The following is a 27,556-nucleotide window of genomic DNA, read 5'->3' as shown; positions in this document are numbered from 1 at the left end:
TTTGAAGCTTATAATCTAGCATTGAAGACAGGGATTAAATAAGTCAACACACGGGTTGACTTAAATAAATACTTGAGATAAATAAGTACTCAAAAACTCCATAACTAAATCTAGTAGGAAAATAGCATTCGTTTTATGGGCATTCACGTTACAATCAACTTTGCAGGAAAGCAATTGTTCTTCAAAGCTTAAAACAACATATAAAACCATAGACAAGAAGCAATGGAATTAGTGTTAACATAATTTAAGTACCAATAATTGTTTATTAGTTCCCATCATTTTGAATTTTTTTTCTTACAGCCTTACAAGGAAAGAGAAAGGCAAGGAGCAAGAAAAATGGAAGAATGCTAATGTATTTCTTCATTTCGGCTTTTATTTCCTTAATTGGCCTTTATTTTATTTTTGCTGCTGTGGGCTCTTTTACACGCACCCTGTATCTTTATGTTTATCTTTATATCATTTATATCTTTATATGATTATAATATAAATGATAATAGCTAGTACTTTAACCCCCATTGTTATCACACAGTATGAAGGAAATCATGATGAAAAAGAGAATCTAGGCAATGCGGACTTATCTAAAGGAAGACGATGGTGATGTGGATTAGTCTAAATGTGGAGTTTGGGCAGAAGTATTTGAGCCCCTCCATTCCTCAACGTCTCTGTAAACGCCCATAGCGCCATTAAACATCAACATCAACACAGATATTTCTCCTCTAGTTTGTTTCCCTTGAGAAAAGCATAAGCATTTTTATTAAATATTTATCCAAGAGTGAAATTTCATAAGATTTGGCATTTTTGAATGTAAGTACACAAGGCTTTTCCCCACCCTTGTAAAATAAGTGAAATACTTCTGTTTCCAAAGCTTTCCAAATACACACGTCCTGACAAATTAGTTTGTGATGATAAGAGACGAGGCAGTTTGCCCAAAACTGAAGATGTTTTGCCAAGAAGTCAGAGGCTGGAGAGAGGCAGCGACAGCGCTCTGCACACGAGTGTGATCCCTGTGCACACACCGAGGCTCCCGCCCTTTCGGATGGGGGGACTCAGGCCCAAGGGACTGGCAGGTGCCTCAATTAATCATGGTGCCCTGTGATGCCATCCTTAGGACCACTGCTACTCACTCCAAGCTCACAGTCACTTCCCACCCAGTTCTCTGATGTGACCCATTTCTTTTCGTCATGACCACATTGTTCAGAACTGAGACAACAAGAAAATTTGATTTAAATAACAACTCTTATCTGTTTTTTGGTCTTTTCAACAGAATTTATGTCAACACTGACTTTTTCCTTTTTCACCTACTGATTTTAGCATTCACAGTGTGAACATTGTATATATTTTCTCTCATACTGAGAGGGCATTAGGATTTAAGAAAATCAAAATTCTTTCAAAATTCATCATTAAAGACCCCAAATAAGAATCCCGTAAATGAAAAAGAAATGGTGGGTTCTTCAGACCCTATCTGGGGCTTGTTCCTCCCACAAAGAAGGGAGTAAGTTGCTACTCTTTGGGAATACTTTTTCAGGCCATTAAGGAGTGATTTCTTACATCAGAGTAGTAATTTATCAAATGAATTCCTAGTGACCTGAGAGACTTAATGCACTTACTCAACCGGACTAGTTTGTCGCCTTCTCATTAATATTTCTTGCCCATTACATCACGTTCATCAGAGGCAGTAGGGAGCCCATCACAGTTCTTAAGAGCACAATCCTGCTCTCTTCACTGAGGTTAATTATTGACTTCGGGGGCACAATTTCTAACTTCACCGCTGGAACGGGTTTAGGCTATAGTTCCATCAGCCTCATCATTTCTCCCCTCCACTCCCTCCGATAATATTTACAGTAGTATTTGGAGTTATCTCTATAGCTCTTCAATTGAACCTGCCAATGTTTAAAAATCCTCCACTGGCCTCCATCGCCCTCCGTCAACAGACTCTCCATCTAGGTGCTACGACATTCCTCAGATCCTTAGACCACTGTCAGCGGTTCTCAATATTTAGTCTGCACTAATACACCTCCCATAAATAAGACAAGTTCACTCAAGTGGCTGGGGTGTCAGAGGCCGGGGGCAAGGCATATAGAGTAAATGTGGATGGGTGCAATTTTTAGAAGCCATCCCATGTCCCCAAATACTTGTAATGTAAACATACATTTCTACACGCCTGATGTGTTAAGAACCATTGATTTGTTCCATCTCTTTTTACCAGTAGCTATTTTTGTGACGTCAACAATGATTTTCTCTCATGTTCCTTCCGTCCTTTCTGTCACATCTTCTAATAAGGGTTTTATAGCTGATAGCATTATCTGCCAAGGATAACACACAAGTTATATTCTGCCAGGCGCTCATGGAACTAATCTAATTAGGGGCCTGAAATACGACAGAAAAATGTGTGTCCTCATTTACTTATTCTAAGAAGGTCTATTATACTAAGAGTATATGTTATCATTGTGATGTATATATTAATTCCTCAGTGAGAAGATGCTGTGTAGAATTGGGGGAACAAATGCCATCCAAACCCATGTCCCCCACCACTGGGCATGGTCCCTGGGCCTCAACGTCCAGTAATAAGGAGAAGGGGTGGGGGCCAGGAACTGGCCAGGGCAGCGCCTGTGAGGCCGGAGCAGCCCTGGCTGAGCCGGGTCTCTGGAGAGGCAGGTGGAGGAGACGGACTCGGGGCAGCTTCAGGCTGAGGGACCACACTGCCCAGGACTCCGGTGCTCTGGGCTGTGGCATCTTGGGATAAGGAACGTGAGTGGCGAAGGGTTGAAGAAGCAGTGGATCAAATCGCAGAGATTAAAGAATTCCCTGCCAGTATAATGTGACATAAAGACAAATGACAGTTCTTTGAGAAACAAAAGGAAGTCTCTAATGAAGAACATCTGAATGATGTTTATGAACCCTCCGTAAAAGTGTATGAAACACTTAGGGGTGTTTTTGGTGGGTTGTCTTTTAGTAACTATGGAAGTAATGCATGCTCAGTGATAACATTCATTAACAAAGAAAAAATAATAAAAATGCCTATAATCATATCAACCAGAGACAAGAATTCTTAACATACTGCCATTTGACCTTCCAGTATTTTTCCTACATATATAAACTATATACATTTTTACTAAAATCATATACTCTTTGAAGTATTTCAGAGTATTTTAAAGACTTTTTTTAACTTGGCAATATAATTGAACATTTTTATTTATATATATTTTAGAAATGGAAGAATATTCAAGATTCTTATCTATGATTTGTCAAAAGAATCAACTAGGTTTTTTTTCCTAATATATTTCTTCCAGGTAAATTGCCAATTTTTTGTGTTTTTTTCATTCTACTTTTTCACGTAATTGTCAGGTAACTCATTCTAGAGCAATGGAATCCTTCCATAAATTCTTCTACTCTTCATTTTACCACTCTGTGGTGCAGAATGGCAATAGGTTACGAACTAGTTCATAAGCAGGTTTTCATTGCAGTATAGGGCTGACGGTTCCTCCATAAAAATTACCTGTAACCTTCTGGATCTATCTTTCAAGTAGTTATACACGTGATTTAATATGCTGGCTCAGGCATATTAGAGTCAGCTAAATATATGGATTGTGTGTCTCAGCTCTTTCTCATAAATAATAATGTTGTACTTTCTCTCTCAAAACAATTGGCTGCCACAATGACAACTGATTGCAGGAAAAACAAAGAGGGTTTCTTGTGACGGATTCTCAATAGGTTTTAAATAATAAAAATTAGAACGTGGTAAGTTCAAAAGCATAGCAATTACATTTCCCTTGTTTAGAACGTAATCCCAATTCTCACGTTAATTCCATGCTATGTGTTTAAACTTTAGTCCACCGAGGCTTCCTGATCAGAGCAGATACATCTTGTAGTATTTCCTTCAATATCTAGCTAACTGCACTATTGGATTTAGCAACGATTCCGTTCCGAGCCCTGAAGCCGCATCTGGAGAAACAGCTGCTCAGTCTCCTATTGGAAAAATATTCCTGTAATGAAATGTTTATGTTAAAACTAGATATGGATTTTATATATCCTGTTTCTATTTAATGAAAGGGTGTCTTACTTTAAGAAATCATTAAGTATTTTAATGTTCAGTCATATTTTCACTTTGCATAACAAGATTTCCTTAGAAGCTGATGCCACTGAGGCTCCAACACGCCCCGGTCACCTGCAGCAGCTGTGTTTCCTAGCACCTGCAAAGATAGCGTTTCAGCTGCACACCACGCAGGCGGGCAGGCTCTGTGGGACCCGGGTCACACAGACAGGTGCTCTCACACTGGGCCTCCGGACGCAGCCCTGATCCAACCCGAAGCCTGACTCACAGCTGAGCGCTCTGCACCTCAGAAATTCAAGGATGCATTTTCTTAATGTTTTTAAAATTAAAACCACACACTTGCAAATACAAACTGTGGAGAGGAAAGGCCAAAACAATTATTGTGCTCACTTCCTGCTTTTAATTTAGGCAAGGGGGAGACCTAAAGCTCTTCTTCATCTCAGAGCTTCAGATCTGCTCACTGCTGAGAAGGCTTTCTGCAGACAGCGGACCCATCCCTTTCCTAAAGCCCTGGCCCAGCTTCGGAAGCAGGCTGATTTGGATTGGGACTCTTTCTATGAGTGTATTTATATCAGCTCAGTCCACGTACAGAGGTCACTGAGGGAATACACAGAATCTTAAACATGAAACCAATTGGATATAAAGCCAGCACTCAGACAAACCTCCTTCACCACCATCTACGAGCCTTTCCACTTCCCTGCGGCCACACTGGTTCTTTCCACCCGAAACTGAAAGTCATCCTCCCTCTGCCTAAGGCTGGTGTCTCTCCCTCCACCTGTTCTTGGACCCCAACCATCGTCCCTTCTCAGGAACCCCCTCTCTGGACGATCTGCTCACTCCCTTTCCCACAGCCCATCTTCAGCCACCCTCTACGGACCCCTCAACTTGACCCAACTCTAAACCTTCAAAACAAAACGAAATCCTCAAGCCTCACCTCTCACCCCTCCAGCTACAGCTATCCCAGCCCCCTCCCCTCCACAGTGGGACGTTTTCTAAGCTGACACACTTGCTGTACTCATTCCCTCGCCTCCACCCACCCTCAGAGCCCCGTCCCTGTTGTCACTGGAGTCTCTGCTCTTCACGTCACGGGGCTCAATCTCGTGGATACTCTTCCATCCTTACCTTACCTTGACCTTTCCACAGCACGTGACACTGTCTAGTGTTCTTTTTCTTGGAATTGTTTCTCCTTTTGTCTGCAGTGAATGTCTTCTCTTGGCTTTTTCCTCCTACCTTGTTCAAAGCTCCTCTCCTTCATCCATCACGTAAATACTGATGCTGTGGTTATGTTCTGTCACTGGTCCTTTCCTCCTGTCACTCCACACACTGTGCCTGGGCCATCTCATCATTCCTGTGGCTTTAATTAGCACATGCCAGTGGCTCTCAAACATGTATCTCAGGAACAGATCATTCTCCAGAGGTGCAGACACACACCCTACTTCCGGCTGTACGTCTCTCCACAAAGACCTAGAACTCAACGGGTCCAAGTGGAGCTCTGCACCTCCCTTGCCCTGCTGACAGGGTCCTTCTCTGGTGCACCAGGTAAGAAGGAATGGCACCGTTCATGGAGTTGCCTGTCGGGTCACACACAACCCCTTCCTCTTCCTCACCCCTCACCCATCAACAACCAGGAGCCAGTGAGGGGGAGTCACATCACTTTTCAGGGTACACTCTTGTCTAAACAGAGCTGTCTCTGCTGTCTGGCAGTTCCTACCCTGAAGATGCCCATTTGGAAAAGAGACAGAGAAGAAAACTGTTCTTTTCCTCAGCTAGAGAATGGCAAGACGAAGATTAAAATAAAAAGCCACCACAGAGCTCTACCCCTGAGATGGCATCTCTCTGCTGCCTCCAGCTGTGACTGGAGGCCACGTGTAGACACAGAGAGAGCAGCACGGCCACCTTCCCAATCCTAGCTCTAGGTGAGAATCAAAAAGCAAAAACAGTCTTAGATTCGCTGCAAAATAGAATTCCAGGTACTTTAAAAACTAGGAAAATTGAATGTAAGAATTTTCCAGATATATGATTGTCAAGGAAATAGAATACGAAACTGGACATTTTTTATGACTCTCTAGGCCTCTGCTGTCTGATAGGTTACCGCTAGCCACACAAGACTATTATTTATTTAACAATTAATTTAACTGTTAAATTAATTAAATAAATTAAACATTGCGTTCCTCAGGAGCATTAGCCATATTCCGAATGCTCAATAGTCACATGCGACTGTGGCTACTGTGTTGACCGGTGAAGAATAAACATTCCCATCAATGCAGAAAGTGCTCCTCGACAGTCTAGACAAATGTAATCACAGCAATGTGGATGGTACATAAAACAACAAGAGGCAGGACATTAATGAGAGGAAAGGGCCAGTGGTGGGTCTGCAGTGCAACAGCCGTGCCCTGACCTTCATGGTGTAAGAGGAGGTGCTAACAAACAAGAGGGAGGAGATCTCAGGGGACCCTCAGGGAGGGGCGCCCCTGCCTTCACTGGACGGTGGTGTTCAGAGAAACGTGAACGAGACCAGCCTTGATGTTAGCATCCTCTGGTTTGTTCTTACACCACTTCCCTCCTCAAAGACCTGAGCAGCAGTTGTCAGTGCTGGGGGCCAGACCCTCAGAAGAGCTGGGATTGGTTTGAGTGCACCAATAAACTGCTAACAAGCATATTTAAAGTGGTGTTTGTGCATGACTGGCAACTTGATGAGTTAGGTGCTTCCTAACATAACCAGATTCTCATGGATTTGCATTCTGATACGCCTTCTTGAGTGAAAGAGAAAATAGTACCATCACTAAGTGACCCACACCTGTATGTCTTTAGAAATACAGTCTCCATGAGGGCAGGACTTCTGTCTAGTTCACCAGCACTTAGAACAGTGCCCGGTGCCAGGAAGGATTCAATACATATTTGTGGCATGAAAACACATTGGGCATGTAAATGCCATCAGTCGTATACCTCGAGAAAGAAAAGTTTAGAAATACCCAGCCTATAAAATGAATTATGTCCCCTGAGTATAACATTTAAGAATCTGGGGCCTGCTTCCAAGTGTGACAGACCTATCTTCCCTCTTCCTCACTTACTCATCCCAGATTGAGAGCCACGGCCAACGTTCTTTCTTCCACAAAATACCACGCACTTTCATCCCTTTACACCCTCACTCACGGGGCTCCCCCATCTGAGAATACCTTCTTCCTTCACTCCACTCCCACCCCCCAATAATCAAAATCCTACCCATCTTTTAAGACTGTTCATCTAAATTGTGTACACGTTCCTCTTTAGTAGGAATCTATTTGGCACTAGTGCCATTTTGTGTTGAGAGAGATTGAGTTCTCTGCACATCCATCTCCTCCTCCACGTGGTGAATCCTCCGTTCATTCCTCCTTGGGTTCCCTCAGAGCCCAATGCAGTCCCTGCAGAGCATCCTTCTCAACAAACTCTTCTCAGACTGGATTGTTTAGGAATTCTTTGGGCCTTCGTTCATCACACAGTCTTAATAACACAGTTGTCAAATATGAAAATGAATTATGCTGACAATTGCTAACATTTATTGGGCACTTACTGTATGCGTGGCACTATACAAATAGTTCGTATAATCCTGAGACAGGTGAGGTAACTTCCCCAAGACCATGTGGATTTAGGTGGCAAAAAGGAATTCAAACTCATGTCTAACACTTCTCGTTCTAATCATGTACTATGTTTTATCATCTGTAACAAGTGTGAATTTTTTTGCTTTTTTTTTTCACTTTGCAGATATTACTTTTGATACTATGTATAAAATATGAATGATTATTACCCACAAAACACTTTCAACCTCTGCCATCTATGTTTTCTATGGATATTCACTCCAAATTTTTTGGAAGCATTTTTAACTACAGAATGTGGGCTATAATCTATTAATATTTATCATTCTCCATGTCCACTATAACCAAGTTTACCATCAAGGGGAAAATTAGGCATAATTTTTTTCTATAACTAGATAATGCCTCAGAATTATTTTTGAATCACACAAAGAATAAACTCTTCCTTTATTGTAAAAACATGTTTATTCTCATGTAATTTTTAATTATTTATGTGATTTAAAAGCTCCCTCAGTATCTCCAGGGTGAGCAGAGAAGACCATTACCCACAGCATGTTACCCTTTGAACTTAACGGTACTCTTCTTCGGGAAGGTGGGAATGAAAAAGAGCATAGTCTTTTAGTTGCTTAACATTATTTACTGCTTATAAAGCCAGTAAATTATATAAAAATAGACCCAAAACATTCTACTAACAACACAACTAAGCAGCATAGTATCAAAATAATTAAAACTGAAGCAACTATTAATTAGAGTCAGAAAATCCAAAGGCAATAGTCAAAAAACTTATAAAGCAGAGAGGCAATAAACTAAACGCACAGCACTTTCTCATCCTTCCTTATTCTCCCAGCTGTATATAACTCCACGAGGTGGACTTTGTAAATGTATTTCCACTTCTCTCCATTGTGTGACACCGTCAGAAGCTTTGCCTCATTCCTAACAGTGCATTTATCAGATCTACTATTTTGATAGATTAGATTTTCGTAATCGTGTACTCGATGCTGGAATATAGCCCTCATAGGCTTATTCTTTCCCAACTACTGGTTGAGATTACACCACGATTTGTGTTATAAAAACACTCAACACTACATTTACATATATATTCTGTTGCTACATGCTTTTGTTTTAAATCATTCATCAACATCACACACGAACTGGCTATTGTCCTTACTGAAAATGGCTACTTCGGTGTATATCAATGATGTCTCTGGGGATTTTAAATGTAAGTATAGACATAATTTTTCATACATAAATCATTTTTTTGCCAACCTTTTCCTCACACCTTCCAAATCCAGGAAATATGCCAGAATTTTCATAAAATATATTTACTTATTTTTCAAATGTACTTGGAAGGAGATTAAAGCATGGAAAAATAAAAGAAGATGAATGGGACTTTGGGCTAAAAGAGATATATTCAATTCACTTTGTTGTCAGTTCTAAGAAAGAGAGACAGAAAAAGGAAGGAAGGAAAAAAGAGAGGGAGGGAGGGAGAGAAGAAAGAAGGAAGGCAGACAGCTTCAATAATTTGAGGCAACAATTTTAATGTTTCTCAGAACTATGCCTTAATCAATCAAAGTATTGAATAAACTTCTTTGTCTTAGCATGTATATAAATACTACCTTGTTTTGTATTTGGTGGGGGCAATGAAACGATTTTCTAAAGGGAACATTTCTAATGCAGACAATGGGATGTTATCAAGATGAGAACTATTGGAATTCATAGTTTGTTATGTATCAACTGGATGGTTATTGATTCATAAAAGTACAGAGGATATTAGGTTGTTTCACTCAAAAGTCCACTAAAAAAATATTTGGTCACTAATTTCCTTCAATTTAAGCATCATGGAGAATATTCACAGGCAGTAGGAAGTCCTGGACATTAGTACGAAGCTGCCTACTGGTTTTTCTAATGACAAATAATTTAAAGAATATCAATAACCTAAGACAAAACAGGGAGAATCAATTTGAGTAATAGAAAATGATTTTTATTTGGGTTCAAAAATTCCAAAATGTTTATTTTTCTCTCAGAATCTATGAGGTGATTTCAACTGACAATTTAATACTTCTCAGGGAATGGAGGAGGAGAAAAGCAATTAAAAACCAGTGTAATAAAATTAGTTTCCATTTCCCACACCTAGTATGTGCAGTGTGCTTCATCCGTGGGGTCACTAATACTCACAACAAGTCACCCTTTTATAAATTTAAGGACCCCGAGGAGAACAGTGGAGAAGGAATTTCCTGAGATGCTTACACTCTCTGAGCCTTGGTTTCCTCGCCTGTAAAATGGAGCAGTAGCAGCGACTGCTTAATCGAGTGATTATAAGGATTAAATGGGATTTGCATATAACTTTCTCCAACCAGTGAAAGCACTTGGTGTTTTTTGACCAAGACCCCCTAACAGTGAGGAGTTTGGAGCTCCCTTCTCCCTGGTCCCAGGGCCCACCTTCTTTCTGCTGTACCACACGTCCTCTGAGCCCAAAACATGGGAATCTCAAAGCTCCCAAAGACATTTAGAAACTCCAAATACTTTAATAGGTTGTAATATTTAAAGGCCAAATAGTAAATTCTGAGCTGCCACTTGGAATTCTAGTTACAACACAGAGTATTTCTGAAGCATTAGTGAGAACAAATTCCTGCTTCCAGCAGTGGGCAGTGGACAGGTGTACTGTACTCTGTAATCAGGCATCGTTATTAGGAATTAAAATACCCAAGTAAATTGTCATCATTCCATGGGGGGAGGTGCTAAATTCTATAAAATAATATTTAAATCATTGTTTTGAGCCTCTCCATGAGCCAGGGATCTCCATGAAATACCGAACACAGCAGGGCAAACATAAGCAATATGTATTGTGCATTAAATCGCATCAGAGGCCCACTGGAGGATAACGTTAGCACGGACTCGGTTATAGAAAAGAATCAAAAGAAATTCTTACTCTGAGTCCAAGGCGGTTACAGGCAAATTTACTAATACATAATTGTCAACTAAGTGGAGGGACAGAAGGTAAGACGAGACGGGTGGTCAAAAGCTCCTCGTACCTTGACATCAAGCACATTCCACGGATTTGAACGCACACGTTTCACACTTGAATGTGTCAGAAACCAGGGTGGAGACCAGATGGAGAACCACAGCCGATTCTGACCGTGTTGTGTAAAAGCTGAACTGGCAGCATCCTTCTTTCTCAGTGGCACTTACCGGTGTTCTTGGCCTCTTTGGCATCTTAGACTCGATGAAATGCAATATATTTGATACACCCTCACCTAGCCTCCTCATCTCTCAAGCACCCCCTCCTGTATGATAAACCCCACTCTCATCAATCTGTCCTCTCCTACTTCTTAGTTTATGGTCCTTATGTTTGGTCCCATATTAAATTTGGCCCCACAAAACATAGATAAAGGTTAAGAGGACAGTTCAAAGTCACACTGTTGAGATTCAAATTCCAGGTTTCCTGCTTACTGGCTGTGTGGCCTCGGGTAAATTACCAAAAACCCATCTTTACCTCAGTTTCCACATCTGTAGGATGAGAATAAAGATCACATCTGCCTCACAGGGTTGTTGTGAAGATTAAATGAGAAAATGTGTGTAAAGTGCTTTGAACTGTCTAGGCACATATTAAATGCCTTTTAAGTGTTGGCAACTATACTTTTTAGTGTTGTTGTTCTGTAATTAAATCAAGAAAGTAAGCTTTTGCCTAACATATCTTGAGAACAATTTTAGTTCGTGACTCACAAACCTCTCTTTATGTCCCATCCCTCTACTTCTACCTGCCGACACTGTGGCTGATGTGTAGTAATGACTCGCCTTCCTCCAACACAAGACCCTCCATGGTTTTCTTACATGTTCATTTGTTCAATTTCCACAAGACTCCTTTGGGGGGTGTTAGTAACCTCAATTTTCAGATGGTAAAACAGACTGGAAAGGATCTAGCAACCTGCCTAGGGTCACTCAGCCAGGTGCAGGGATCTGGAATTTGCATCCATATTTTTGTGACTCCAAAGCTTTAATATTCCTCCTTTCCCTTCCACATCAGGCACATATGAGTGGAACAAAAGAAAGACAAGGCCTGTAATATCCGGACAATTGCAAGTTTTCTCTTGTATCAAACAGTCGTAGTTCTCAGCAGCTCTGTGGGATTCAAACCCAGGTCTGAATAACCCTGGACTGACTCCTCTCAACCACTCCACTCTTTTTTTGCCTTTCTATTGGTAGAAAGTAGAAGTAACCTCCAGGGAAGAAATAATTATTTCCAGGGACAAAATCATGGATCCCATGTTATACTAAATAAATCTAAGAGGGAGTGTGTCCAAAATGTAGCCTAAGGGGGAAGTTAACGTTTGTGTTGGGTAAGTTACCAAAATACATTTCTGTTTTGTCTGGCAGCACGCACATGTGAGCATGTATGTGATAAGTACATTAATCATCATTTGATGTGCTATCATTGCAGGAATAGATCGCTATCTTATTAGATTTAATTACAGGAATAGACGATATCCTTCTTACAATTCAGATTAGGAAAGTCTGACCAAAAGAAAATGGTAATTCAAAGAGTGCGTCATTTTAGTATTTTCATGTGACTTCACAAATTACAATACAGTATTTAATACATTTCTACAAAAGAAAACCCAAATGAATATGTAAAGTTTTATTTTATGAAATATTTGCATTTATGGTTTTATACAAAAGAAAAAAGAAAGCCAGAGGACCTGAATAACAACAAAACCACACCCCCACATGAACTTCTGGTAAAGAGAAGCGTGGTTTCCCAGGTCTTGGGGTGAAAGGCACGCTCTCCTTCAAACATGAAGGCCACAGCGCTCCTGTAAGTTTCCTGAAACCAGGAAACGCCGTGGTAGAACCAACTCAGACAACCACAGAGTTTGTTTTCTTTAGGCATGTGAGAAAGATCACTTAGTCTTTCATCCATTCAACAATAGTATTGAGCATCTGCAATGTTCCAGAAAATACACCGTAACTATGGAGGTACTAAATGGGGAACAACACTCAGGTGTGCTCACAGCCTCCTGCAGGTCACAGGACAAACCAGACCAGGGCACTCTGTGACTTTCTTCTAAAGACCATGATGTTATTCACAGATGCTATCTGTTTCCCAAACCTTTCTCAGGGTGTGGTTAGCTAATGCTGGTCACTGGACACTTTTACAGATGAGAGAGCAGCAAAGATGTGAAAGGAAGTGACTTAGCTACTCACCAGGAAGGCCTTCTGATGTACAGGTCAGGATTAGAAAAAATTAAAGGTCTGTTCTTCCCTCAAAATGGCTGTTTTTGCAAATGTTATTATGTAGATGGATTAATTTCCAAAATGAAGTTGAAATTAAATTGATTGAGCTCAAAGAATAAACTCAGTAAAAGAATGCACACTGAATATATATAATTCACAATTGTCGCTCATTATTCAACCAAGAAACAGATGAGATTCCACAGATATCCTGTTAAAGGGACATGGATATACTTTAAAATGGAGGAGCTCGGCCATAATTACATGAATTCACTCTGTCCTCAGGGTAATTCTAGGAGAGAGGAAAAAGTAAGTTTTTCGTTTAAAATTGTTCAAGATTCCTCTTTTAAATTAAAAAATCCTCAGTGGGGCAGTATATGGCCTGGAATGAGACTAGAAGGTATTCATTTTCCAGATTCACATGAAAGACTTCAAAAGCTGCCTTATGTGAAGTGATTTTATGAGTGATATAAACCTTCTTATTCTTTACCCAACACTCCTTATTTGGGGTCTTTGCTCCACACATGCATCGCCCCATCTTAAAAAATTCCTTTTAACCATACTGTGGTTACCAGGGGCAGTGGGGGTGGGGGGTGGGCACAAAGGGTGAAGGGAGTCATGTATATGGTGATGGACAAACAAAAATGTACAACCCAAAATTTCACAATGTTAAAAACCATTAAAACATCAATTAAAAAAAAATTCCTTTTAGTGCTGCCCACCAATACCATTGACTTTTCTAAATACGCTTGATAAATCAAGCAAGCCATGAAGCACACGACTTTAGATCTGGAAGATGAGGATTTCAGCCCTTGCAGAGCCCTGGGGCTGCTAGGAGCTCTAGTTTATGAACAGAGGTGTTCTGAGGCAAGGCTATGTCTGGAAAACCATGGGTCTAAATTGAAATTAAGGCCAATCTAGAAAGATGGTTCTTGTTTGAAGAGGCCACAGATCCCTTTCGGTAGACTTTCTAGGATCTGACATCAGACAATAAGCTGGGATTCGAGGATCTGGGAGAATCTCAACTGTTTGCCACCAAGCCAGTGTCACCGTGGGCACATCACCAACTCTCAGCTCCCGAGTGTCCTAACTACACAATTTCTGGTTCAGACTACATCATCCAAATGTCCCCTTTCATTTCTAAAATTCAAATTTTTGCATATTTCTTCCTAATAGTTACTCTACGCCTTTCTTGCTTTAAATTTACTTTCATCTTGTGTTCAGAGGGAATAAAAAGAGCCGTTCACCCACAGCAAAACACACCACAGGACGCCATTTGCACACAACCCAAAACACTATCACAAAATTTCTCTGAACTAATGTTCTTGTGCTGCTTATCACGTGCTAATTATTGTGCCAAGCATTTACAGTAATCATTCCATTTGCTCAAGGTCCTGAAGGCAGAAAGTGGTCTGGCTGGGATTCGTGTCCAGTTGACTCTGGTTGGAATGGCCCCTGAGATGCCACTTATCTGAGGTTGAATCACAACAGTCTTCGGGGGATGGAGATTCAGGAGCTGGGGGAGCCACAGCAGGGTCTCCTGTGGAGAAACTCCACCTAAGAACCTGCCCACCGCCTAATACACCCCACCATCCCCCTCCCTCTGTGTGGCCCCCACAACCGGCACAGGATTGGAGCCCATTACCCTCAGAAGTACTTTTTTAGTGGGAAGTGGGATGGGGGGAGAGAGAGAAAGCCGCAACATATACACATATAACAACCACACGACAGCATCCAAGCACACGTCCTCACGATTTATTTGGATTTTGCAGGCAGTCTTGCTTTTTCCTTTCTTTCCAGTTAGAACCGTGATTCCCCTGCTCATCATAATGCGACAGAACTGTAAACATTTATACATTGTCAGTTTAAACAAGGCCCGCACTCTACCCCATTCGTGCAAATGTAACTGATTACAGAAGAGGCCCAGGCCGAACCGCTGTGAAAGCCACAACATTTATTGAAGACCAACATATGTTTGCAAACCACAGCACTGCACGGGCGCACATCCATGGGTCGTGATGCTGTTCCAATCAGGCCTCACAGTGCCCTCTCATACAGTCCCTTTATAAAACAATAACTGAAAGGGAAAAAAAGTGTCCATTGTAATTACATTTACAGAACCAAATGGCAGTTTTCATTAGGACGAATCTGGGCTCGGCTACTTAGACGGACACTGTTGATTTTTCAGGTCCGAGCACACACTTCTCTCTGGGGAAAAACTTTTCAATGAATGATGGCTTTTGTGACCCAAATTGCATCTCAGAATATCGTCAAGCTTAGGGAACAGGGCAACACTGCATTGAACAATAGCGGTGTTGTTGTATTGCCCCAATCAATACACCACTTTGCCCTCGAGATATTCAGTACAGCATTGCATTTTTGGAATAATAAGGGAAAATTCTTCTGACAAAGTGCATGATACAGAATATATTTATAAACGACATTTCTCATCCTAAAAAATGTTTGAAAGTTGACTTCCTTTCTTTTGATGCAGTGGAAGAAATTTTGGCCAAATTGTCAAAAAAAATACCCTTCAGCACTTATTGTGGAATTTAACCCCCCATTTTCCTCTAAAAGTTATCTTTTTTTTGTGTGTGAGGAGATCAGCCCTGTGCTAACATCTGCCAATCCTCCTCTTTTTTTGCTGAGGAAGACTGGCCCTGGGCTAACATCCATGCCCATCTTCCTCCACTTTATATGGGACGCTGCCACAGCATGGCTTGACAAGCGGTGCGTCGGTGCGCGCCCGAGATCCAAACCGGCGAACATGGGCCGGCCCTAAAAGTTATCTTTTAACAACAACAATAAAAAATAAAACTTCACTTCCAGGAATTTAAACAATTTAAAAGAAAGTATCTATTCTGATAAATAAAAAAAGACGTTCACTTTTCTGAACTACCATTCTTTTTTTTTCTTTTTGCCTTCTATGGAAATATCTAAAATAGTGATCATGGAGTAGAAAGTTACTTGATTTTACCTCCTTAAAGATTAATAATATGAAGCTGAAAGGGATTTTCTAATCAAAGAATCTGATAGTGTAAAATACCTAATGTAGGAATATCTGATTGATGACCACTGAGAATGCTAAGAGTAAAATTAGAAAATTCTAAAAAAGAAAGCCTAGCTGACTTACTTTGCTCTACAAAACATTTTGTTTAGGGTGCCGGCCCGGTGGCATAGTGGTTAAGTTCCTATGTTTCCCTTCAGCGGCCCGGGGTTCACAAGTTCGGATCCTGGGTGTGGACCTACACACCTCTCATCAAGCCATGCTGAGGCAGCGTCCCATATAGAAGAGCTACAACTCTACAACTATGATACACAACTACGTACTGGGGCTTTGGGGAGAAAAAAGAAAAAAAGAGGAAGATTGGCAACAGATGTTAGTGCAGGGCCAATCTTCCTCAAAAAAAAAAAGAAAAAGAAAGAAAGAGAGAAAGAGAGAAAGAAAGAAAGAAAGAGAAAGAAAGAAAGGAGCTTTAAAAATCATTCTAAAATAAAAGATTTAATTTTTAAAAAGTTGTTTTGTTTAATTTAATAAAGCATCTATTATGGCTTTATTCTAAGCACACGTTGTCAGCTGATCTCTTCTAAGAATTCCCTGGTACTTGGCCCTTGGTCTGAACCAGGAACTAGCAATTTAATTTCAGGCTCTTGCTCATTTCTCGTATATGTCCCCGGATATAATATTCTACCCTTTAATCTTTGTTTGAAATTCAGAAATCTTCCACCTGCTTGAACACAATATTTTGATAAGTAATAAAATATTACATGTAACAATTTATATAAACCATACATTTTGTCCAAGAATTTAATTTTCTTTAGCCTTTCTTTCTGTCGTTCTTCAACCTCTATGCAAGAGCCCTGTTTACAACACTCGGACTCTGCACAGAGAACAATCCAGACGCACTCGTCTCAGTCTTCCAGCAAGTGCTTCCCAGTCACTGGCGCATCTGGTTTCTCTTCACACAGAGGAGTCTGCCAATCCACCATCGTCTGCTCCGTATCTTGGCTGGATTCATCCCAGAAGCAGCTATGGGGGAATGCCCAATTGCACCCCTAATTTGTAAATCACAGTCATAAAATCAGAGGAAAATGCACATACGCCACTCATGAATGTGCACACCAAATTTATAAACCTAATGCTGTCATAAAAAGAGGAAAGTTCAAGAAATACCTTGAGGTGTGTCTATGTGACTATGTCTCCAGATTTCAAAAGTGCTGCCCTTACGAATTTGCTCATTGCTTTTAAAAATCACCTTCTTTTCATTCAATCAATAAACATGCACTGAACGCCTACTATGAGTGGCCACTGTAATCTTGTTTTCATCCTTCCTAAAAGAAAGCAGAGGGGTCCTACTCAGTGAGTTTAAGGCAGCAATAAGGATATATGTGAACTTAAGCTTGAGTTTTCTAGTCAGATTTAAGGTAATGTCTTCTGTACAAGGAGAAATAAAGAAGGTAGCTGAGAGTGAACAGGGAAGGGAGAGACGTACTCTGAACCTACTGTGTGTCGAGTACCCAGACAAGAACCGTGTGGGTGTGCTTTACAGAATTCTTAAGCCTCCTAAGAACTAGAGGAGGTATTTACTTTTCCCATTTAATGGATAAGGATAAAAAGCTGTGAGGAGTTTAATAATTGTTCAAGATCATTCCCATGCTACACTCTGGCTCATGTTCTTAACAGCTTCACCACAGGGAAAAGCTACTAACAGGATTCTAGAATTTGAACTAAGGTCTCAGGAACTCCAAAGTAAAAACTCAATGCTTATTGTTCTTGTTGCTGATTTCACAACACCACGATTCTGTACATTTCTCTGGCTTGAGAAACTGCTTGAGTATAGCCATTCTCTGTTGCTGTAAATTCATTTGGTGAGGAAGGAGCCCTTAAAATTATGCATTCCCTATGCTAAGAAGTATTTTATGTGAATAAAATCTGTGTTTCCTCACCACCCAAAAATTTTGTTTTAAGATGAACTGAAGAAAATTTTGCTGTAATCCTCCAAATTCCTCGATATTCTGAAGTAAAAGTCTGTAGTTAATCTCTCTTGAGTTTCTAGGAAACACAAATCAAGATAATCCTCTGATTTCGGTAACATATTTGCCACTCAGCTACTTCCTTTACCTTAAAAGATTAAGAATATCGTGAATGTTAGATAAAAGGAAAACTCTTCTTAAGAGTAATTATCACATTTCTTGGTAAGACTACTTCCTTTTCTTATATTTCAACTCCTACCTCATCTTGATTGAACGCAAAGGAATTAATGGACTTCCTTTATACTTCTCTGCTTATTTTAAGGTTTTCTGCCTCTAGCTTTAGGTAAGAAATCTCTAAAATCCCTTGGCTATTTCACCGTTCTAGATTGTGACTCTTAATTTAGGTAGAGAACTGTTCTTTTCAAATTCCAATAGCCGACACAAAGAGAAGACTTAAATTTGGCAAGAAAATCAAAGTTAGATATTTCACAAATTGAAACTAAAGCTTGAAATGACCAAAGGGTCCCCTGGTTGGTTGCAGGAGATTACATCATAAGCCCACGGTGAAAATAATAGATTTTCCAGAAACGGAGTCCTTTCTAGCAACAGTTCAACAAAAGCATGTGAATGGACATCTGTGAAATAAATCTGCCTCAGATGCTGCACTGGGAAATGAAGTCTTGAACCAGAAGCCATTTATTGTCAATAAATTATATCTGTAATCCATAGAGACGCCCCATTCCTTAAAAAAAAAATTTAGCTTGAAAATTTTAAAGACACTAGTCCACTTGGAAAAAACATGATGAAAGGTTGATTGGGGAATAACCCTTACAAAACTGCAAGCTACGTATAAGTTAAAGAACTTGTACATGCTTTTAGAGCTTAATTTTCTTGCATTTGTTTTTAAGAATGAGACTGATCTTACCCAGTGTCCAAATTCATCTCTAGAAGTAGCTAAACTATGTGAACCTTAGATTTTTAAAGCAGTGTTGGGATAAAATCGCCCTTGAGGATCTTAACTGCCTCCCCGTTCCTGGGGACCAGTGTATGTACCAGGAAGAAATGAATGTAAATTTCTGTTCCTTTGAGAATTTCCTACTCTTGAGCATCACAATGCTGGCGTAAAACTTAGACATCTCTGTGAACTTCTAAGAAGTGCAGGGAAGATTCTGTCATAGCGTCCTGCTCTGGCGGCTCTCAGAAGCTGCCTGCCCCAGGAGCTTGTTGCATATCTGCATCTTCTTTGATGATCTCCTTTCAACTAAGTTTTTGGTCCCAACAACGTGGTTGCATTTTTTGAGCAGAAAATAAAACTACCAAGATCCGAAGGCAAGAACACTAGGAATTAGGAAAACTCCAGATTCGTCTTAATTTCCTCTTCCCACCTTGTTGTACTCTCCTTCTTGGCTGTGGTTATTTAGGGCTCTTAATGCCCCCTGTCATGGCCCACCTCCCTGCTCCCACAGGCCTGAAGTCAGAAACCTGGGGAGCGAGGTGGAATGAGGCACCGCGCTGGCCGTAGCAGTCTCCAGGAAGACAGGAAAACTAGCTATCCAGTCACATAGCTGGCTCTTGCTCAATGTCATGGCAAGACACTCTTATTGGTCCCAACACTAACCTTCAGTCAGATTAAATTCAAAAAGAGAAGTCGGAAAAAATTTTCTTCCCTTGTGATATTCCTTGATTCGTCAGCTTTACGGTTGTACCTATGTATGACATTACTATATAAAGCACCTTAAAATAAGAATTCCCTCACCAAATTATTCTATATAGAATTATATAAAATATCTCAACCTACAAAAACGTGGTCCTATATGAAGTGAAAAAAGATGTATGTTAAAATACAAAATTAAAGCTACTATTCTCAAGTTTAAAGCTAATTAGGAAATGATGTAATTACTACCTGATGCTATACTGCACTTAAAATTAGTTATTACCCAAACGCCTTAGCCAACCTCATTTATTTCCATCAAGAATTCATAGAATGGAGAGGAGAATCCCAAAATACGCATAAGACTGTATCTCACAATGGTGTGTCTTTTAAAAATGAACCCAGTACTTCTTTATGGGTGATATTTCACTGCCTTATTTTCTAGCTCTTATAAGTTAGTTACCCAGTGCACTAAGTTGATTATTCCAGAATTTTCCAAGCAAAAAGTTATGCTGATGAGTGTTTCCAGGGTCATCATCCATTTCCCTTTGTGAAAGAAGGTCTAAATGTGCCCTTTTCCAGTCTTCAGGCCCCTCATCAGTCCTCCACGAGTTCTCAACCATGAGCTCTAGCGGCTCTGTGATGACTTCGGCCAATTCATTAAATACTCTAGGATGCCAGCCATGGGGACCTGTGGATTTGAACATATCGGGGTTACTTAAGTTCGGCTGTACCCGCACTTCCCCTCGTCCATCACGGCTTCCTACTCCTATGTTTAAGCCATACCTGTCCCCCTCTGGTTGCCACACAGACTTTTGGAAAACAGCTTTAAGTCTCTGCTTGTTATCTCTCAATTTTCTCTTTGAAGCTAATACGTGACAAATGTATTCTGTTCTTCTCAAGACTATGTTTTGTTGGTCTACTTCTTTTTCCTTTTGTGTTTCTTGTAAGAAAAGGAAAGTAAAACAAAACATTAAATAAGCGTGTATCTTGTAACTGTTTGCCTTCCCACCTCACATCACTCAATGCTACGCTTTAGCGACCTGGTCACAGAGGAACGGCGAACACACCGCGAGACATTCCAGAGGGCTGTCTCATGCTCAGAGGGTCCTTATCCATTCAACCTGTATCTGCCAGTGCTCATTCAAAACGCACCTTCCAAAATAAAAAAGATTCACAATCATCTTCACCAGAACCATTTGTATCATATTGTATGCATAAACTTTTTTCACATTGGCGTTAGAAGCACAGCTGTGCACAAGCTGGGAAGAGATTAGTAAGGATTTCTTACAAAGCAGTGACCTCGAAGAATTCATTTGTTGGAGTGTGGTCATCTGCGTCAATGTTCTGGGATTGATATCACACTAATTATCTCCAAGCTCTGATCGGTGCTGACAGTTTTAACCCCTTCCTTGTCACAATGATTCCTTCAAAATTGAAACACAGCAACAGATTACTGTTTCCTGCCCACCTGTCACGGCTATGCCGCGTGCCGAGGATCCGGGACAGATGAGAATGGACACAGGAGAGGAAGAAAAGGAGAGTGTCAAGGAAGAAGGAGGACCCTGGGTCTTCCCGGGAATTTTGATACGACAGGCGAACTGTGCTGCTGAGATCCAACTGTTTACTTGTTGGTATTTTTTTAATCAGAAAACCTTTTGGAAAAGGTTGAATCAATTTTGCTTTCTTTTGTTTTAGTCCATCACTCTCCAATCTTACCCCCTATTTTACCTCTTGCAAAAAAAAAAAAAATTGCAGGCATCATTAAAAGACTCTTTTAAAAAACAATTCTGCACATTTCTCCGGGGTACAACAATTTGTTTTAGCACATGCCATTTTCACCTCTGCTCAAATAGCCACCTGCTGACGGCAATATGTTAACTAATATGTCATCATTAATTAGTTTGGGTAACACCATCCGGCAATTGCAGCTAAAGGGATAGAAAGTATACGGTCTATGCTCGGGAATTTTCTTTCTCCAGAGAATTAAGCTATTTTCAGGCCTTTTATTTTCTGTAATACTTAGCAATAAAATCTTACTACTAATTAATATATTCTATAGCAAATACAAAAAGCCATGAGTTTTTTTCATGTTCAATCTATAGATATGCTACAAAAAGAGTATTACTGACTACCACTTGTGAAAATATTTGTCTAATAAATATATTTCCTAATCAGAAAAATATTAACATATTCGGATAATCACTCAAACAAACCCACATGTAAGCCAACGTGTCTATTAAAACACTTCCCGTTATGAACTGTGAAAAAGTCATGTTCAATCCATCTCGACAAAACTAAGTTTTTCAGGGTGAATGAGGGCAAGTCACCTTAATATAAAGAAGGCAAAACCCGTTTTTAAAGCTCTAATAAGTGAATAAATGAAAATGCACTACACCAAAAATTATATTGACTATATAGTGCAAGATAACAGCGATTTCTACCAGAAAAAGCAGACAGAGCCTCGGGTTACAGCGTTGGGGTTACTAATACCACAGGAAGGCTGCAGGTGGATTAGGAAAGAGTTACAAAGGGAGGAGGCAGCATCCTGAAACCATTCTTATTAAAAGGAAAGATTCTCAAACGTCTACACCATGCTGGATCTAGCTATGCCTGAAGTCAGGAAGATGGGCTCACTATCTCTAAAGGTCATTTTATTCTAGGAACCTAGAAAAATAAAGAAAATGCCTTCGGACGGGTTATCATCCAGCAAGTGTAGACATCCTCCATATTAAACTCATCTAAAGATGAGGACCACGAGGTCATTCACAAATCTAGCATCAAGCTAGCAGCCTCGGAAAGCTCTTCTGTCTTTGGTTCAACAAAAACAAATCACATTCATTAACCAAGCCTAGCCTTGCATTTTTCATTCTCTGCGGAGAGGGTGGGAGGCAGACAGACAGGACTTCTGCCTTTGGGTCATGGAGAGTTTGGAGAAGTGAAGGCAGTCGCCGAGGACAATAATTAGCCGAGCACATGTCGCTTCACGATCATAGGAAAGGTTAGTAACTTCCCTGTCACGAATGCTCCTTCACGCTCTGGCAGCGACACATGTTGTGACACCCCGACCCTGCCCCCCCACAGATCCCCCTCTCAAGTAGGACAGAAACGAGCAGATTCTTAAAATTCTGACCAGCTGTAAGGAGAAACCTGCTGAAAATGAGTTTTATGGCCAAACAAGCATTTCCCGTCCAGCCTCACTTCACAGCGCTGCTCCCGCCCCCACACATTTCCCTTATTTTGTTTTTCCCCTCCGTTATCGGGGACACTCCTACAAAGAGAAAAGCTCTTTCTTCACCAAGAAAAATAATAATCTGTTTATGTGTGCATATAGTCTTTGGATACAGTACTAAATTGTCTTAAAACTCATGAAAGGAATTGCCTCAAATCTGGTCCTTTTTCAAAATTCATGGAAGCCAAGCTCTTCAACAATAAATAGCGAGTTATATTTTTGGTTCTATTAATGATCCTGTAGTTTTGTTATTTTATTTATTTATTTATTTTTGTGAGGAAGACTGGCTCTGAGCTAACATCCACTGCCAATCCACCTCTTTTTGCTGAGGAAGCTTGTCCCTGAGCTAATATCTGTGCCCATCTTCCTCTATTTTGTATATAGGACGCCTCCACAGCATGGCTTGATGAGTGGTTTGTAGATCCATGCCCGGGATCCGAACCTGCGAACCCCAGGCCGCCAAAGCAGAGCACGTGAACTTAACCACTATGCCACCAGGCTGGCCCCCAAGTTTTGTTATTTTTAAAGGCAGAGTTTCTAAGAAATGAATGCCAGCAATTCGTAATGTGCCAAATTATATCTCCCTATTTCTAGAAACACACTGCTAACAAGTTTATAGCCCAGCTGGTCTAATTCTCCCCTATCTGCCTTTGAGACCACTGTTGATCAGAGTTCTGATGTTAGGATCACCCAAACCTAATTCTTGGGCTGAACTGTGATTTTCTGAGTTTTATTTGTTCTAGGCTATTACGGGGGATGGGAGGTGTAGGGGGAAACCCTCTCATTTCACAGATATTTGGCAATTCTCCTAATCTATGTCAGAGTTCCAATCTGAGAAACAGAGAAGGGCATAAAAAGTCTTTTAATGAATAAAGAAACTATTATCCCGTGGTTAAAAAGTATATTTATGGGATTAATTTTTTTCCAGGTGATTATTCTGATTTTTGACTGACTTCAAGTCTGTTACTCCTTTTAGCCTGTGGTTTCCCCCTTAAGTAAAGGCAATCAGAGTTATACGCAGGCTAAACCATTGAGAAGTTGTTTCTCTATTGCAATACTATCCTCAAGGATGGAGCCCCATTGCAGATACAGAACCAACAGACATATATTCCCCACATTTGGTTGCTGGGATAAAAAATAAAACTGGCGTCTGTACGTCAATAGTCCATGCAATTTCCTTACAAATGGGGGGGGGGGGCTGTCTCATAGGAAAAAAATTAATTAACAATGATGGTACAAATGCTGCCTTCTCTCCTCCTGGATGGTACGAGGGGTACAAAGCTGAGCCTTTGGGCAGTTGGTGACAAGACACAAGACTTTTTTACCTCATGACTTTCTCAAGTTTACCAACATTCGGCCATGTCACACTGCCTATCACTACGGGTCAAGGAAGGCCGGGAATTTGCATAGAGAGAGGGGGCTTAAATACGGCCTCACTTTAACCATAAACTTCTCCAACGGCAGAAACCACATTTTACAGTTCTTTCTATCTCCTGTGGGAACATTATATATAATGTCACACACTACCACTGCTGATTGATTGAATGGTCCACAGTATTGTTTTTACACACAATTTCTCACTAAACAAAGCTCCTTTGGGAAATTTTAGTTGAGCAAGTCAGATGGAAGTATATTTTCCTCTCCCTACACAACAGAGAAAAAATTATCAATATAAGTTCACTGAACTGAAATGTGTCTTCATGGTCATCCTTCAGTTCCTCAAAAAGCCTCTGAGGGTCTTCCCTCAGCTGCTGCACTGGGGAAGGCCAGGCTGCCCCCCAGAACTCAACAGGCTGGAGGATGCCGTGTTTTTATAAAATTAGCTGGCATATGTCCTTTTTTCTGCTAGAGTGGTCTTACAGGGCACATTTCCTAGGCAGTCTACAGACTAGAAAAATGTTTGGCCTACTCCAGAATGATCCACATATATTTTCTTTCTTTGACTTCAAACACAAAATACTCACATACTATATAAACTGTTCTCTACACCATCCTGTCTGTCTTCATCCTCAGGTGTCTGTGGGGAGCACTGATTTACTGTGTAGTTCCGGGAACAAACTCAGCGGGGTACAGTAACTGCACTGCTTCTCACCACCTGCTCTCAGCCACATGGGTTCTAATCTTCACTCAGGACGTATCTGCAGGTTTTCAGCAAATGCAAAGTCATCTGGAGAGGCTGAAAATTTTCCTACCTGCTTATTATTCAGAAATTTCTCAGAAACAAATTCAAAGATGAAAGACAAAGCATCTTTGTTTATGCTATCCTCAGGGCATTAACCGATTTTATAATTTTTCCAACTGAACAACTATGTAAATTCCCGATTTCTTAAAAGCACTTTGTTATACTCATCTCCAAATATTCTGAATATGCTCAATTCCCACATGAGAACAGCCCACAGGGTTGTGGTCTGCAGGGGGTAACAAACTCCAGGAGACCACGTTCAGAGGCCCAGGATCTCCTCACAGCCTAGAGTGAGAGCCACGTCTTATCTCTACCAGGAAGGAATTATCAGGACTTAACTGTTGGGAATTCTGGGTATTTCTTTCAATCATTTTATAATAATTAACAGCTGGTCACGACATGAAGCTGGGCTAGGGTACCACTCTTCCAAGAAGTTTATAGTACAGTTGAGGAGGAAAATGGTAGCTGGAGGGGACGGTGTTTCAAGAACAAAGAGGGAGCTTGGGGCGTTTAGGGATTCCATGGAGAGGGACTAAATGCAAGAAATCAAAGGGATGATTAAGGACTGTAATTATTACTTGGAGTAGAGCCCAGAGGAGGGGTTAGTCTTAGAGGGGAGAGGGGTAATTCCTCATCAGAAACAGAGGGAAAGGACAGATGGGCAAAGATGCCAACACGTTTGAGGTGAAGGAGAGCTTGAGAGAGGAGCTCATGTGCAACGGACTTCTAGTTCTTAGTCATGACCGCGCCAAGGCCATCAGCAGACAGGGAGGTGGAGGGGCAAGGGTAGAGGTTTCAGGAGGGGCGATGTCTGAAACAGCCCCCAAGGGAACTGCGACATGAAATCGGTTTCACAGCTGCAGGAGGGCAGATTTGGCTGGACTGGACTGCATGGAATTATAGCTTTTAGAACTTTTCTGTATCATGCTTCAAAGTCTCCAAATACCACCCAAGACAGTGATCTAGATACAGGCCTAGAAATGAGCGATACAAGTCCTGACCCGAGATAATGACACACGCTGGACCGTGCCCAACACCAGCGTTTGTCCTCCAGTGCAGCTGTTTAAACATATTTGGTGGGTCTTCCGATGCAAGTCCTGTTGATGACTGTCTCAGTCTGTTTGAGCTACTATAATAGAATACCTTAGACTGGGGGCTTATAGACAACAGAAGTTTATTTCTCACACTTTTGGAAGCTGAGAAGTCCAAGATCAAGGTGCCCACAGATTCAGTGTCTGGTGAGGGCCTGCTTCCAGTTCACAGGGACTCTCTTCTCACTGTGTCCTGACATGGTGGAAGGACAGAGGGAGCTCTCTGGGGTCTCTTTTAGAAGGGCACTAATCCCATTCAGGAGGGCTCCACCCTCATGACCTAATCACCTCCCAAAGGCCCCCCCTCCAAATACCATCACATTGGGGGTTAGGTTTCAACATATGAATTTCGGGAACACAAACATTCAGTCTAGAGCAATGTCTGTCCCCAGCCAGGCTCCTGGGCTGCTCACTTAAGGGTTCTCATTTCTCTGTCCCTCCCTGTCTCTCTCTCTCATCCACCTACTCACAGTGAAGTCATCCATTGTTATGTACAATGGTCTTTGAAATCACCATTAAAATTAATCTGCTCTTATTATGATTATCACCAATATAATCACCATTAACAGTATGTGTATGGTAGATACCATGATTGTTATTGCCTGCCTGCCCTGGCAACAATAAACTACTAATATTTATTGAGTGACCTTCCCTGTGCCAGGCACTGTGCTAAGGATATTGTATATTTATACATAATCTCCTTTACTTCTCACCACAAGCCAGTGTGATGGTGATCATGGACCCAGATTTATAGATGAGGAATCTGAGGCTTTAAAGAGTAGATAACCTGGCAGGGTCAAAGTGTGAATCAATGGCTGAGCAGTTCTGTCCGACGGCAAAGCCCAACCTTATAAAAGCATGTCTGCACTCCCCCTCATTTTCCACTGGGAATGTGTAGCAGTTGAATAGTGTTCCTCAATATTCACACCCATTGGAACTTCAGGATGTGAACTTGGAAATATGACTTTTGCAGATGGTTCAGGCTCCCAAGATGAAATCATCTTGGATTTAGGGTGGGCCCTAAATCCAATCACTGGTGTCCTTATAAGGAGAGGAGAGGACACAGAGGGACACACACAGAGAAGAAGGTCATGTGAAGACAAAGGCAGAGAACGGAGTGATGCAGCCAGAAGCCAAGGAATGCCAGGAGCCACCAGAAGCTGGAAGGGGCAAGGAAGATTCTCCCTGAGAGCCCCTGGAGGGAGCATGGCCCTGCCAAAACCCTGATTTCATACACCTGGACTCTAGAACTGTAAGAGAATAAATTCTGTTCTTTTAAGCCAATCGGCTTGTGGTTCTTTGTTACAGCAGCCTCAGAAACCAATACAGAATGCTTTCACAGAAATACAGAATTTCTCAAATGTTCTTAGAAATATTTTTAAGCACTTCATTGTTTTTGGCAGTACATGCAAATGTGATTTTAGGCAAAAGGTATTTTCTTTTTATTCAGAATATTAAATGTTGTGCATAATGCTTACTTAGATATTTTATTTAACGTCATTCATAATATATGAGGAAAATTTTGACTTCTTCCTATTAAATAAATGATGCAAACTGTTTAAATTAATTATGCCAGA

At 40.9% G+C, this 27,556-nt stretch overlaps 1 protein-coding gene across 5 annotated transcripts in view; it reads right to left on the bottom strand.

Annotated features, from left to right (window-relative positions):
• Positions 1-27,556, bottom strand: part of SAMD5 (sterile alpha motif domain containing 5) — a 388,798-nt gene that overhangs the window by 320,430 nt on the left and 40,812 nt on the right. The window contains exons 2-3 of one of the 5 annotated variants that reach the window (XR_015550143.1): positions 17,024-20,165; positions 14,784-16,905 (exon numbers count right to left, since the gene is read on the bottom strand). The exons of 1 other annotated variant lie outside the window; for it this stretch is intronic. Coding sequence is in view for 1 of the 4 variants with exons in the window: in XM_087425206.1 (XP_087281332.1) it covers positions 20,103-20,165 (63 nt within the window). In the remaining 3 variants the exon portion in view is untranslated. Of the gene's footprint in view, positions 1-14,783; positions 20,166-20,260; positions 20,418-27,556 lie in introns of those variants that run through there. 3 more of the 5 variants (XR_015550142.1, XR_015550144.1, XM_087425206.1) reach the window with 3 other exon arrangements.

Source organism: Ceratotherium simum, chromosome 38 (genome assembly GCF_057802395.1).
Source record: "Ceratotherium simum simum isolate JZ-2026a chromosome 38, ASM5780239v1, whole genome shotgun sequence".
NCBI classification, from domain to species: Eukaryota; Metazoa; Chordata; class Mammalia; order Perissodactyla; family Rhinocerotidae; genus Ceratotherium; species Ceratotherium simum.
Note: the sequence above shows the minus strand (reverse complement) of the source record. Positions and strands in the feature narration are given on the sequence as shown.